This window comes from Corvus moneduloides, chromosome 3 (genome assembly GCF_009650955.1).
Source record: "Corvus moneduloides isolate bCorMon1 chromosome 3, bCorMon1.pri, whole genome shotgun sequence".
In the NCBI taxonomy this organism is placed as follows: domain Eukaryota; kingdom Metazoa; phylum Chordata; class Aves; order Passeriformes; family Corvidae; genus Corvus; species Corvus moneduloides.
Window position 1 is genome coordinate 36,896,709 of NC_045478.1, and position 15,105 is coordinate 36,911,813.

General features: G+C 36.2%; 1 protein-coding gene across 7 annotated transcripts in view; it reads left to right on the forward strand.

Moving 5' to 3' along the window:
* DOP1A (DOP1 leucine zipper like protein A) overlaps positions 1-15,105 on the forward strand; it is a 61,990-nt gene that overhangs the window by 14,511 nt on the left and 32,374 nt on the right. For 3 of the 7 annotated variants that reach the window (XM_032104917.1, XM_032104920.1, XM_032104921.1), the window contains exons 4-14: positions 365-535; positions 1,876-2,065; positions 2,668-2,766; positions 3,855-3,954; positions 6,337-6,446; positions 8,452-8,560; positions 10,849-10,969; positions 11,668-11,787; positions 13,477-13,591; positions 14,046-14,075; positions 14,470-14,703. In XM_032104917.1, the coding sequence (XP_031960808.1) occupies positions 365-535; positions 1,876-2,065; positions 2,668-2,766; positions 3,855-3,954; positions 6,337-6,446; positions 8,452-8,560; positions 10,849-10,969; positions 11,668-11,787; positions 13,477-13,591; positions 14,046-14,075; positions 14,470-14,703 (1,399 nt within the window). Of the gene's footprint in view, positions 1-364; positions 536-1,875; positions 2,066-2,667; positions 2,767-3,854; positions 3,955-4,018; positions 6,233-6,336; positions 6,447-8,451; positions 8,561-10,848; positions 10,970-11,667; positions 11,788-13,476; positions 13,592-14,045; positions 14,076-14,469; positions 14,704-15,105 lie in introns of those variants that run through there. The other 4 variants (XM_032104923.1, XM_032104918.1, XM_032104919.1 and 1 more) reach the window with 3 other exon arrangements.

Here is a 15,105-nt window from a genome sequence, read left to right on the forward strand (position 1 = left end):
AAAAAATGTATTTTTAAGTACAATTTTCATCGTAATGTAGTTCAGTGTGGGCAAAATTAACATTTTGTTATGCAGAGATGCTTCTGGTTTATCATATTTGTTTTATTGGTGAAAGACAGTAATCTCTGGGCCTTTAGTTCTTGTTATCACAATACTAATAAAGCTTATAATATTAGCCTTGTCACACTAACCTGTCCATCCAAAGGCAGGAATATTGTGTGGTGGTCTATGCCTATGCAAAATTTCAAGATAAAAATCTGCTGCTTATAATAACTATACTGGACGTGCCTGTAGCAGTCTTTAGAGAGAAATAAGATTGTCACATGAGAAGCTTCCTTAAAAAGATAAAATTTACTTTTCACAGTTCTGGACTATTTCCACTCCTTGCCAATGCTGCTATGTCTGTCAAGCCAACATTATTGAGTCTGTATGAGATTTATTACCTCCCTTTGGGGAAAACATTGAAACCAGGACTGCAAGGACTGTTGACTGGGATTCTGCCTGGGTTAGAGGAAGGATCAGAGTATTATGAAAGGTAAGGATACTTATATTAATAAGGTGATATGCTTGATCTGGTGGGGGGTTTTTTTGCTGTAATTTTTCACTATATACTTGTATGTGGATCTTATTGTTTTTAAGGTGGTTGCTTTTTAATTTGATGCTGTCATATTAATTGCAACAGAATGGTATGGTAGAAGGTTCTTAGCATTAATTAGGACAAGTTAACTGTTAGCTGTTCCTCTTATGGAAAGGGAATTGACATTAAGCAGACTTAGTGTTATATGCCAGTTTCTTCTTCCAGGTAGCAAGCAATAGTACAAGAGAAAATGGTTTCAGGTTGTTCCAGGGGAGGTTTAGGTTGGATATTAGGAAAAATTGCTTCACCTAAAAGGTTGTCAAGCATTGGAACAGGCTGCCAGGGGAAGTAATGGAGTCACCATTCCTGGAGGTATTTAAAAGCTGTGTAGATGTGGCAATTTGGGACATGGTTTATTGGTGGATTTTGCAGTGCTGGGTTAATGGTTGGACTCAATGATCTTGAAAGTTTTTTACAACTTAATTCTATGATTCTTGATATGAATTCACGTATATAACTTCAGCATCTGGGGTGCTGAGATAGCATCTTAACATATTAAAGGATGAAGTTACACTCCAACACTTGGAATTCTTGGAATTGTTCGCATGCTTACATATTCTTGATATTTCCAACTTCAGAAACTTGAATTTTCACAACTTGTCTGTGAAGAGCAATTCAACACTGTCTTTTTCTATTTCTGTGTAGGCAGACACACACAGTGTAGTTGGCATCCCTACAATAGCGAACAAGGTCTATCCAGCTTGCCTTCTGGGGCCTGCTATAGGGTGTAGAGGTGCTGCCACATGAGTTGGAAGAAATGAGGACAGGGGAAGTTATTGCTTGTGCTCAAAAGAATTGGGGTATTTTTATGCCCTGTTATTACCAGAAGGACTCAGTGCAAGGAATGAGAGGGCAAAAGCCATCTGCTTGATTCTTTTCTTTGGAAGCTATGCTTTCCTGCTGTCTGAAACCTCTGTCTGTAGCAACACTTGGCTTTAAGTAGCAGATGAAGGAGTTATTTGGCTCTTTGAACATAAGGAGTGCATAAGAAATACATAAAGAGAAGCTGTGGGCAGGCCAAAAGCATTTTGCCAGGCAGATTGGCCCACAGGCTTGCTAGCTGGATTGCTCTGTTCAGGCTGCATTATAAGGTTCAGTGTATGATTGGGCCTCTCTTGGCCTCTCAAAAGGAAGTTTTGACCTTCCTGTAACAATTAATTTTAATACGTACTAAAACTGGGGGCAGGGGCAAGAGCTGTGATACAGGCCCTGATTCAGCTGACTCGGTTTTACTGCAGGACAAACACGCTGCTGGAGAAAGTTGCTTCAGCTGTGGATCAGTCAGCATTCTACAGTGCTCTCTGGGGGAGCCTTCTCACCAGCCCTGCAGTTCGTCTGCCTGGCATCACTTACGTCCTCTCCCATTTGAACAGGAAGCTGTCCATGGAGGATCAGCTCTACATAATTGGCAGTGACATTGAATTAATGGTAATGTTTTAGTAGAACAATGAACTTATAATAAGTAAGTAACAGCATTGAAGTTACTTATTATGTAATGTATTTTGAGGGGATTTAGATGTATTCTCTATCTTTGAACTTAACCATTGAAGAGATAAAAGTGCATGTTTATTATAGCTCCAGTTAAACTGATGTTTCTGTGCATGATAGGAATATTTCAAAGCTGAATTAATGTATCAGAACTGCTTAGGTTTCCATTTCCAACTTTCCATTCATTACATGCTTCATCTAAAAGTGATGGAGTTTTGTTACAATTTTTGGTTTGGGTTTTTTTTTTAAGATTTAGAGAATTTGTCTTTTAAACTTAAGACGTTCATTGGTAATATAGAAAAGCAAAAGCTTAATGTTTGTATAGTTTAGGGAATCTGTTGATTCTATGTTTCCTCAGTGGTGAAAGTTTTTATTTTCCTGTTTTATCTTGTTTCATTATTCAAAATTAAAAAAAACCTTCATTTAGTACTTATCACTATTTATAAAGAATTGTTCTTACTTTTGAGTGCTTTTTTATATCTGCCTTCTTAAAATAATAAATAACTATTTTGGGGGGGGGGGGGAATCTGCCATTACTTCAGGTGGAAGCAGTAAGCACATCAGTGCAAGATACCAGTGTTTTAGTACAGAGGAGCACATTGGACCTTATCCTTTTTTGTTTTCCTTTCCACATGAGCCAGGTAGGTTATTAACATGAGAGATGAATCGACCAGTTCCTAAATGTACTCCACTTCTTTAGCCAGTAGCAGTATTTGGTTAGTTTATGTTAATGATTTTCTCCAAATTCCAACAAGAGTCACATGGAAGAGTTTTCTCTGATAGGTTTGGCTATTCTTATGTCATGATCTCTGCTCTTCTGCTTTTTAACTTGATGTGTTAACTTTGAAGTTAACTTTAACTTCTGTGTATGTAAGCTCAAATTATGATGTTTAGTCTATGCAGAAGCTTTTAATTTGATCCAATTTGATGAGAAAGCAAATTACCTGTTCATTTACAATTTTCCAATTCCCAGTGTTCAAAATCAGCAAAAGTTAATCCTCTTAGCACAACAGATTCAGAACACTAGAGAATTGAAAATGGTTTTTGATTTGCTAGTTAGCCCTAGCAGTAGTGGGAAATAGACCTTACAACTTCTAGGTAATTTTTTTTTGGACTGCATTTATTGTTAGCTACTTCCTGTTTTTGAATGATCCATGAATTATTTTATTAATGGATGAAAACTTATACAAGATTGATTCTCATCTTGTTAGAAATAAGGGAAAACCTGTAAAAAGAGAACTGTGTTCTTGCTTGCGGAAGTGCTTCATTCACATTTATCGGTTACTGTAGGAGTATTTGGAGTGTCCCTGTTTAGGTACTAAAATGTTGAAAATATCAGTGCCGCATTTTTTCAATATTAAGGCTTACACAAGCATTTAAAGTAGTAAGAAACTGAAAAAGTGCTTAATCTTTTTTTTAACTGGATTTTAGTTGAATTTTCTTCCAAAGCTTTTGCCTCATAGTAGAATGAAATGTCTTGTAACAAAAAGGAGTTGTTAGTCAAATCAGTTATTTTTGCTGTTCCTAAAGGGTGCATGTTATTAAATAGTATCTGTTCCAAACAATAATCATATTTTGGTTTCCTAAGAGCAAGACTGTGTTTCCTTGTACTGTTCTGAATTCATAAATGTCAAAACATGAAACTAGCTAGGTTTTAATGAACATTAATCTGCTAGCATAGAAAAAGTGTTACTTTTCATAGTTAAATTTGTATTTCTAACTTCTTCAGGCAACACGTCCAGACATGATCAGAATTTTGTCAGCAGCCCTTCATGTAGTGCTGCGCAGGGATATGTCACTCAACCGAAGGCTATATGCATGGCTTCTAGGTAGGTTTGTATTTCATTCCATTGGTCACTAGAAGTGGAAGAAGGATTGTATTTTCCTTAGCAGTGTTTGCAATATTGTGTAGAAAGATTCTTGGAAAAATGAAATACTCAATTTCTTTCATAAGAAAGAAAGGTACTTTCTTTCTCCATGGACATAGAAGATGAAGAATTCATACTAGAGCTCATTCCTGTCACGTAAACTGTTGATGCATTTTCCTATAGCAGCAATTATGGCCCATATTCAGCAGTAGAGCCTGGTGTAGTAGACTCATGGAAATAGGCACTCTACAACTTTTTCTCTAAAAACATAGAATGAAGAGAACAGAGAATAGGCATTATAGAGTGCAAATGATAGAGCACAACAGTATAGAAGACATGAAAAGAAAAGAATGTTGAAAAACATTGGTATTACAGCTTGAGTATGCAAACTTTAAACTTCATTAGATGTTTGTATAATTGAATTAACAGATTACCAATCACTTTTCAACACCTTTCTGGAGTAAAAATTGAGCAATTTGGAATATAATTGTACCAAATGACATAAAATCAATACAGTACAAATTTAAAGTTTTATACTAAACCAGCATGTAATCACAAGAGGGTAGCAAAGAATTATAGCTATTAGAAGGCTCTTAACTATTCAGGGAATAGTTAGAAGACCAGAAATGAGAAAATTTTAGAAAAAAATTACTCTTATTCAGCCTTGTTATTTTAAGGAAATGAAACCTGTGGTCGCATGAATCTGATCAGTTACTTTTTAAACCCATTTTGAGAGAAGTCAAAATCATGGAAGTTCCTAAGTGTGTCCCAGGAACTGGAGACTGAATGGAGAGACATGAAGTGGCTTCTCTACTTGATTTGTTTTGCAGTCTGCTGTTACCGTTTTTGTTTGACTTCCCAGCTCACCAGCAAGTACATATGTGCTTCTTGGGCCACCCAGAACCCTTCCCAGCAGCTCTTGCATCTTTCCCAGCTGATAGCTAAGATGTCAGAGGCAGGTAGCTTGTGGGTGACTGGGGAGAAAGGATGAGGGTAGCAAAGGGCCCTGAGAGAGAACTGAAATTATGAAGAGAGGGAAGAAGTCAGCAACAGTGTTTTGCATGGGAGGGTTGGTTGTGTTGTTGTAGGAGCTTCAGGGGTTTAGAAGTTAAATATGAGAAAATCCTGGCTTCTTTAGTTAATCATTTCTCAAATCACTGACTTGCAAATGATTCATCTTTTAAAGAAAGACAATGAAATGCAATGTTCTACTCCATACCTGCACTTTCCAATTTGGGGAAGAAATAGTTTCTTAACAGATTAAACACTGCACTCGTTTCATCTAAATTTCATGGTTTAGATATGTCTTTTGCTATTATTGAAAAAGGTATTTTATCTGTTTAAAATATCATGCTGCTTTTTTAGTTGTGGTACCTTCTTTTACAGCCATTTCATGAACATAGTCTCCACTGAAAGTAATACATCTTCAGAGAATACTTTTACAGTGATTGTTCCTGGTCCTGTATTGTGAACAGCTGCTGCCTCTATTTGCTATATATTTGGACAAACTTTCTGACAATATAGGAATTTTGCTCTTTTTTCTTTGGATGTTTTACTGCTTTTCTACTATCATGATATTCTATTCCTAATATAAAACATTGCAGATGGAGATCAGTTATGTTGGAAGACTCTCTGAATTGTTGTTCTGTTATGACATTATTTAACTCTGGTGTTTGCTATTCCTTCCTGTTGCTTTTCAGCTAGGAGTGACCTATTAGCATTCTCTATGAATAGAAATCACATACATCTCCTTAAATCAGGTTTTCTTAACCATTGTTAACCAACCGATTTTTTTTTTTTCTTCCTTAAGCCAACAATAAAAAACTTACTGGGCAAAGAAAAGAAACTTAAAATACAAAGGTCCATCTCCTTAATGTAATTTTGAATAAAAAAAACATTTACTTTTTGTAGTGTGACTGACATTCTGCCTAAGTGCCTTAGTCATGTCAGTGTGTTTTGATGATCATCTCTTTATATTTAAAACACTGAATTTTGTGTTCTCATTAATATTAAAATATTTTTATGTGACAGCTTGGGTTTTTTTAAAGATTCTCTAGGATTGTGTGTTTTGCAGCATTTGTATTTCTTTTGTACAAGAAGTAATTGGTTGATAATATTGCATAAAACTAAGTTTTCTGATTTGTGTACGAACTGCTTGTGTGAAAGTATAACTTAGTTTCCTGTATTAAACTCTATAAAATCATCTTTTGCTTGCCAACATGACTTGGACTTCATCTTGGTAAGTTATCAATCCTAATGTGTTGATTCCTAGTTTAAAGAAATTGGCAATATATTCTATTAAATTGCAAATATTTATCTGGTTTGTCCTTTGTTTGCTTGAAGGTTTTGATAACAATGGTGCCCTTGTAGGACCCAGAAGTACAAGGCACAGCAATCCTGAGGAGCATGCCACGTACTATTTCAACACCTTCTCTAAGGAGATGTTAGTCCAGGTAGCTATACAGTGTTTTATTGGGGCATATATGTTTATAAACAGATCCTGATCAAAGTTGCTGTATCTTTATCTTTTGACTTGCCAATGCAATGTGACCATGTAATCTTGTCTTTTTGTGCTATTGTGTCCTATGCTTCTAAAACTTTCTCAGTGGAAAAATGAAGACATGGAATAATATGTTTCTCTAGAATAACTGAACGAACAGAACAAACATTAGATTTCTCCCTCTCCTTTTCCACAATCAGTGAAGCATACATGGATGTTATTTGATGATGAACCCAGCACACTGGAACCTGTTCTTTCATGAAGCCGAATTGAAGAATTCTCTTCTGTAGATACGAAAAGTCCTCTGTGTCTCGAGAATCAGAAAAAATTTATCAGATGGCACTCAAAGTCTGTGTAAAAAGGATCTTTCTCCCCTCTAGGCAAAGGGAGCATCTTGTGCTTTCTGTTGGCAGCCAGGAATAGTTGAGAAAATTGGCAGTTAAACTAGTTTACCCTTAAAGCATTGCTGTGTGATCTGAGATCACTGGTTCTAAGAACTGTGCTGCTTTTCTCACAGTAATTGAAATACAGATGTCTTTTAAACTGCTGTGAGTCTGATCTTGAAGTTGGGAAGACATTTTATAATTAAGGCAAATTGATAAGGTCAGGATTTTTCTGATACTGACTCAGAACTGTGATGCTATGTATGGGAATGAGAGTGGCAATTCTAACAGTAGTAGCTGACACAGGAATATTCAGCTCATCCCAATTTAAAGCTGACATCCAGCACAGAGCTTGCACCTTCAGTTTTATCTGAAAGTTGTGAGATCTGCTGTTCTACTGATGAGGAGGAGACCTCAGAATTCCAGTATCACAGCAGCAAGGACCTTGTTGGCAGTCTCTCACCCTACTCTTATCACCCTTCTGCCTTCTGCAGCAGATGATTAAGAAATTATTCAAATGTAAAGGAGGGGCCTCAAGGAGCTACAGTTTCACCTGTACCTTATATAAAAAACATTTGGTGAGCTTTCAGCAACATTTAGTCATGGTTAATGGTTATGGTCTTTTTAAATATGTCTATCTTCCTAGCTTAATCAGTGTCAATAAAGCTTTTCTGTCTGAAAAGAGTATGGACATTAGAATCAGTGCCTTGCCTATACATAATAAAAATTGCATACGCCTTCTGAAACCTTCTGCTGTCTCTTGAAAGACTTTAAAAGCGTTGCTCCTTTCTGCCTTCTTCTCTAGCAGTCTCTCTGTGTTCTGTTTTATCCAGTCAGCTTATATCTTATTCACAGATACAATGTACTGAAAATTCTGGCCTTCTAAAGACATATGAAAGTACAGAAGATTTTTCTTTTAAGATACTTGCTGATAATACTTGGTTTGTAGCAGATAGCAGGGACAAACTGATTTTCATTACTCTATTCTTTCTTATCTCTCTTCTTTTTCTTCTTTGTCCTCCTTTTTTTAAAACTGTGAAAGAAACAAACTAGATCAGACAGTCAAGTCAGCCAGAGAGAAAACTAAGCAAAATCTGTGGTTGTCTCATGGGGCTTTTTTTAATTCTGCAGCTCATTCCCTAGCCTGCTTTGGTATAGAAACTCAGTTTTCCCATTTGTTTCGAAGTTGTCGTTGCTATTTAGTCAAGAAAGTTTTCATCCACATAAGTGAGTATATCATAGGACAGATTGCATTTTATTAAGCTCTTAATATCTACCTCCTTTATCTTCTCAAATAATTTCTTCACTAATGCTCATGTCTTCTCTTTTATTCTTAAGAAATATTGAGTTATCTGTTTATAATACTTTATTTTGATTTTAAATAAATACAAGTTATCAAGTTCTGTTTCATAGAAATGTTCTCATAGGCAAGGTTGAGAGAACTTAATCATGGTAGACTGAGCTGCAGTGAGATGAAATAGTGGTCTCCACTACTGAGAATTTGCCCTTTATGTGCAGCTTTTATTGCTTTCTAGCTTTCTTTTTGTTTTCCTGATATGTTTTTGCTCTTTGTAGGCAATGGTTGGAATATTACAAATTAATGGACAGGGAGAAGAAAGCACATTAATGCAAGACTTAAAGCCTTTTCGAATTCTTATCAGTTTGCTGGATAAGCCTGAACTAGGTAATTTTCGTATTACTCTTTTTAATTTGTTTCATGTGATTTTGCTTTGAAAATTTTTCTCTCTTATTGATCAAATTGAAAAAGTTATATGCTTGGTACTGGCAGGTTAGCCAGATTTCTTAGATCTTCCAAGCTGTATCTATGCTTTGTATTTAATTAAAGGCATTAATCAGATTTACCTTTTACCAAATGCCATTTCTTCTACTTTCTACACAGGAAACAGTAAGTTAAAGTCATAGAGAGAACTAACTGTGTGTTGGAAAAAATGCAGATTGGATCTTTTTCATTTCTTTCATCAAATAATGACTTTTACTATTATAAATCTCAGCTATTGCTTTTGGGAATAACCTGTTCTTTCTTCTAATATATACACAGAGGTGATAGATATTAACAAGAAAACAGTTAATTTTTTTTTCAGAAGAACTTATACAGAGGAAGCAAGTATTTTTTTGGTTTTGTTGGTGGTTTGTTGGGATTTCTTTTTGGTGTTTCTTTTTAATTTTTCTTTCGCCTATTTAAAGTGTTTAAATGCCCTCTTTAGCAGATGAGTGCTGAGAACCATGGGACAAAAGTATTTACAGTTAAGACTTGGATATCTTGTCTTTTTCTTTGGAATACAGTTTTGAAGGTGACTGAAAAAAATCAAAATAAGTTTTTTAATCCATTATCAGATTTGAGGGTGGGATAATAAAAGCATAAAAATACAATAATTAAAGAAAATAATTGGTTAGGACAGAAGAACTACAAAGAACAAAATATTTGTCAGAAATTTGCTATCTTTCTTGTAATTTATGATTTCTGGGGATCAGTTTAAATGTTCAGAGGCAATGTGTATGTTAAGACTTCATGAAGCAGCAAAGCTTTGAGGATTCTTGCCGCAAAATGAGATGGAATAAGCTAATAGGATTTTTGGTTAACTCTGTGAGCGTACTCTTACTGAAGGGAGCTCAGTGAGGCTAGGAAACACATAAAAAAGTAAGTGATATATCAGGCAGGATTACTTTTTAAATTCCTTTAAAAATAATTTGGGGGTTTTTTCTTCAAAATTGAGATTTAGCTCAAATCCAAAGGAGGAGCTATTTTATAGAATCATAGAATGTTTTGTATTGGAAAGGACCTTACAGACCATCCAGTTCTAACACCCCTACCGTGGGCAGGGACACCTCCCACTAGATCAGATTACTCAAAGCCCCATCCAGCCTGGCCTTGAATACTGCCAGGGATGGAACATCCACAGCTTCTCTGGGCAGCCTGTGCCAGTGCCTCATTACCCTCTGGGTAAAGAATTTTTCCCTAGCATCCAACCTTAATCTCTCTTCTTTTAGTCTAAAGCTGTTCCCCCTTGTCCTATTACCATCTGCCTGTATAAAAAAATCTCTCTGCCTCTTTTTTCATAAGCCCCCTGTAAGTACTGAAAGGCTGCAATGAGGTCTCTCTGATGCCTTCTCTTCTTCAGGCTGAACAAGCCCAATTATCTCAGCCTGTCTTCATAGGAGAGATGTTCCAGCCTACTTATAATTTTTGTGGCCCTCCTCTGAATTTGCTTTAGCAGCTCCATGTCCCTGTGTTGGGCATCCCAGAGATGGATGCAATACTCCAGGTGGGGTTTCACAAGGGCAAAACAGAAGGTCAGAATCACCTCCCTTGGCCTGCTGGCCACACCTCTTTCAATGGAACCCAGGGCGCAGTTGGCTTTCTGGGCTGCAGTTCCACACTCTCAAAAATACCTTCAAAAAGTACCCTGCAGACTATATCCTGAACAAAAAAAACCTGCCTCAAATTAAAATGAAGGAAGATGCTCAAAATATTTATTCTTGTATTTGTATTTAAATATTTGAGTGGATTGTCCATACGCTAACAGCATGAGATAGCTTACAGGTGAGTATTTCAAAATGTTTGACTGAAAATTACCTCTGACCAAAAATCCATGAAGTCACATTTACATGTTACTGAGCTGAGCTAATAAAAAGGGTCTGTTGGCTTGAGCATGGTCTGTACTGCTGTGACTGCATAGCTTTTGAATTTGGTGTGTTTGTATCCAGCTGCCACTGTATGTGGGCAAAAGAACCCTTCTTGTGCTTTGTGTACTCCCAGGCACTACAATTGTCTCAGTGTTTCTGGAATGCAAGCAAACCAAACTTCCTGACATTTGGGTAGTTTATGAGATTGGACTAGAAGGAATTTTGTGTTTCAGTGGCCAAAGCTAGCTAATGATTTCAATAGCTTGCAGCAGTGGACTGTCGGCAATGCTGTAATGCAGCAGTGTGACTGCTGGTATTTCCCCCTAGGCCCTGCCATCCTAGAGGATGTATTGATTGAAGTGTTTCGGACACTATATACACAGTGCAAAGCGGAACTGGAGCTTCAGACAGAACCATCTTTCAACAAAGACCACACACAGCTAAGCAGGTAAATAATGAGTATAATGTATTTTGTATTAAATAATACACCTTTGTTGCTGGAACCATGACTTTGAAGCCTGTGGGACTGTGACGTGTTTTCTTCATGGCACAGGATCTATTGACATTAGTTTCAACTTTCTGTGTTCAGTGCAAAGGTGTGAAGTAGTTGGCTTTATTATTTTTATTTTTCTAATATTTAGCATATGTTTTATTGTATCCATGACAAAAATGCTTGTTTGATTGATTGTGATATTCTTTATATCTGTGTTCCTCAAAAACAAAATAGACTGATGAGTTTTCTTGTAGTATAAAAATGAAGACTGCTACAAGAGAGCTGGGGAGTGGGATATATAGTTTCAAGATTTGAATTTAATATTTTGAAAGGTGGAGAGGAGAGGGGTGTTCAATGCTGGAGAGGGGAGGAAACAACTGTAGGAACAATTATGACAAAACAGATCTATTAAAAATGTGGTTAAAAGACAAATATTAAAGAAAGAATAGAGGAGAAACCTAGCAACTGTGAAAAGACATTGGAATGAGCAGCCTGCAAGTATACTGAGCCCTTAAGCAACAACTAGTTGCAGGGATGAGAGGAGGGTAATTTGTCAGTATTACTTGACAGTGGGTAAACTCACAGTGATGTGTAGTTATATAACTTCAAAAATAAGTGTAAAAATATAAAACGTTCTTTTTATTTTCTTTCAGCAAACTGAGAGAAAACAAGAAAACAGCAGAATTGATTAAAACTGCCAATCTTCTTTTCAATTCCTTTGAGCCTTATTATATGTGGGATTACATTGCTCGTTGGTTTGAAGAGTGTTGTAGGTAGGTGATAATATTTAACCTCTGTATGTGTAAAGCTGAAGTTAATTTTTGTTTTATATACTCTTTTCTTCAAAGATGTCAGTCTCATGAGATCATTTAGCCTGTAAGTCCTTTTTTCCTCCCATCCCTCTAACATCAATCTTCTGGCTGATTTTAATCTGGTGTGATTAGGTGTCTTAGCAATATGAGTCCTCACAAACTCATTGTCTGGGTTAAATCAAGAGATAGAATTACCGCCTCTACTGAAGGGGAGACCCCAGAGTGATCTCAAAGCTGGTTTTTGTTCTGTCTGGCCAGCACAGGATTACTCATTGTACAAATTGCTTTTGGTAAAACTGACAGATTTGCCAGAAACCCAATGTGTTGTAATTTTTCCTGCTCTTTTAGGGAAAAAGAAGGGTGTAGATCATCATCATCATCCTGTAGATGACAAGGAGGGCTACAGGAGAAAATAGTAAACCGTAAATCAGGGAAAATTGAAAATATTAACAGGAGGGAAGCGGATGAAGGGTCCACAGAAGAGTAGAGGTTTTTGCTGTGGCAAGGGGTAGATGATACAGAGATTTCAAATGAAATTTGTAGAAATTTTTTTTGTTGCTTATAGAGTTACTTGATAAAATATTAAGATACTTGGACACAAATTTGTCTATGAGCCAACAGTGTGCTGTCATAACTAAAGAAAACTGTGTCTTGGGCTATGTTGTGAGGACTATGGGCAGCAGGTGAAAGGAAGTTATTTCTCCTTTCACTTAGTGTTTCTAAGATGTGGATTATTGTGTCCAGCTTTGGGCACTCCACCTGAGAAGTGTTGAGAAACTGAAGAGACTCTAGTAGAGAAACTGCTAAGCTGGTCAGTCATAGGACACTGCACTGAAGGTTGAGGTAGGTGAGTTTGATTTAGCCTGGCAAAGAGGGAAATCGAATGGCACCCTTTGATTTCCTGAAGGGCATTTGCAAAGTTCATACAGCTATACTTTTTATAACAGCTGATGGAAAACAAAGGACAGCAACAAGTGCTCACTCAAGTGGTCAGGTTGGACTTTGAGAAAAGCTTTGCTAAGAACATTGTGCAGCAGTGGAAGAGGTGCAACAGTGGAAGCCAGGAAGGCTGTGGAGCTTTCTTGTGAGATTTCCAGAACTCTGCTAGACAAAACTGTGGATGAATTTGTCTAGTGTTTTTAGCAGTCCTGCTCAGTGTGAGAGGTTGATCTAGATGTCTGTGACTTGATTTTTGTGTGTTGGGCTGAATCACTAAAGTAAGGAAAGTCATCTGCAGCCACCTAACATGCAGGTGAGTATTTCACTACATATAAGTAGTGTTACTGTCAACATGGATACAAAATTGCCTTATAAATAAATGAAACCTGGAGAATTTGTTTTTGTTTGATTTCCTTCCCCCCCCCCCCCCCATGAGCTGCTGTATTATCTAAGTTCCATGCTCAATTTTCTGTAGCTTGAATTTCCTTATTTTACAAATGAAGACTGTTTATTTTACACTGAGAGGCTGGTTGCTGCTTTTTCTGAAAGAATGGCTAGGGGCCAAATGAGCTACTTAACAGTAAAATGAGAGATTACTTATTGGTTTGTAGTGATTATTCCCAATATATACAACTTTGCATTAAGTTACAGAAATATGGTCAATATAAGGAGGAGGGGAAAATATTATGAAACCCCATTTGAATTTTGCAGGAGGACTTTACATGCCAGACTTCAAACTGGGCCTGGAAGTGATAGTGAGCAATCAGAGTTACCTCTGACAAATTTCTGCTTGTTAGTGGATTTTTTGTTGGATATTGTTTCTTTGGTAAGAATTGCTTTATTCTTTATTAATACCAGGATGCTGTATATTTATAGCCTGCAGAAATATTCTATATACTTTATTAATTGTTTCTTCTGAAAATATATTGACATAAATTGGTGGACATTTGACATAAATTGGTGGACAACATTAAAAGAAGGTTTTGGTTCATTGTATGATTCTTGATAGACTGGTTGGACATAATTGAAGTGGGTTTATGATGCTTATACCTGAAAATTTTACTTTGTCCTTATTTTCTTTTCTGTGTGTTCATTGCAAGTATAGTCTTTTGTAGTTTGATATGCTAGTTTAAATGTGCAGTTTTCTTTTAAGGATCTTTTAAATGTCATGATAAGATGTATCTTCTTTTTCTGTTGTCATTGCTTAATGTAGCAAAGACTGTTGGAACTGTTTTTTCTATAGCTGTCTTTCCTCAATTCTTTGCTTTCTCATTTCAAAGCCTACTAGAAGTATGAGAGTGCTGTGTCAGGTATGGCAATCAGCCTGTTCTTCCTTTAGTTCTTAATAACTCATTTATCTTTCCTTCTTAAACTTTTATCTTAATATTAATAAAGTAATAGTAGCGTTCTTCAGCCTTCTTGTGAGGTTTTTTAATGTATTTGTTGTGTAATGAACAATATGTACTAGTTTGGAAAAGAGCTAAATATATTTCTATTTGTTTGTTACCCAACTTTAAAGTTAATTTTGTAAATATTTTTTAGAAAAGCATGTATTTCTTATTCTTGGATATTAAGATATTAATTTTCCTTTTTCTATGTTCTATATGTTTAGAACAGTTACGTAGATAGGTACCTCTATTATAGAAAATAACTTTCAGGGTGGAATTTAGTGTTACAGTTAACAGTTTATTATTACTTTGCTAGGAGACTTACATTGAAATACAGACAGAGCACTTGCCTCAGCTGTTGCTCAGGATGATTTCTGCGTTGACGAGCCATCTTCCTACTTTGCACTTGTCTGAGCTTACTGATTCTCTCAGACTCTGCTCAAAGATCCTTAGTAAGGTTCAGCCTCCGTTGCTCTCTGCTGGTACAGATGGTATCCTGCAGCTTCCTGCTGGACACAGCAGCACTATCAAAGAATGGGAAAATAAAAAGGTAACTGACCAGGTTTTGCAGCATCTTGGAAAAATACTTCTTGTGTGGAAAAGAGAAATGTGATTTCTAAGTCTATGTTGAACACACTACAAGCCTTTGATTAGATTTAGATATCACAATATATGTGAAACTTGGGTAATCAAAATAACTTATAATTGTAAAATTTCTTGGTTCTTAAGGGTTTTTACCCATATTTAATATTACACATGTATAAATTACTTCAGAATCAGGGCCTAAGAAAGAGCTAATCAACTACAGTTTGTAATGCACTTCAAGAGTACGATGAAGTAAAAACTGGATTGAAAAGAATTTACCATTTTGGTTAAGTATCAGGCATATGTAAATTCTTCTCTCACCCAATTTATGTGCCTTGGTTTAATACCCATCATGTATTTTACTGTC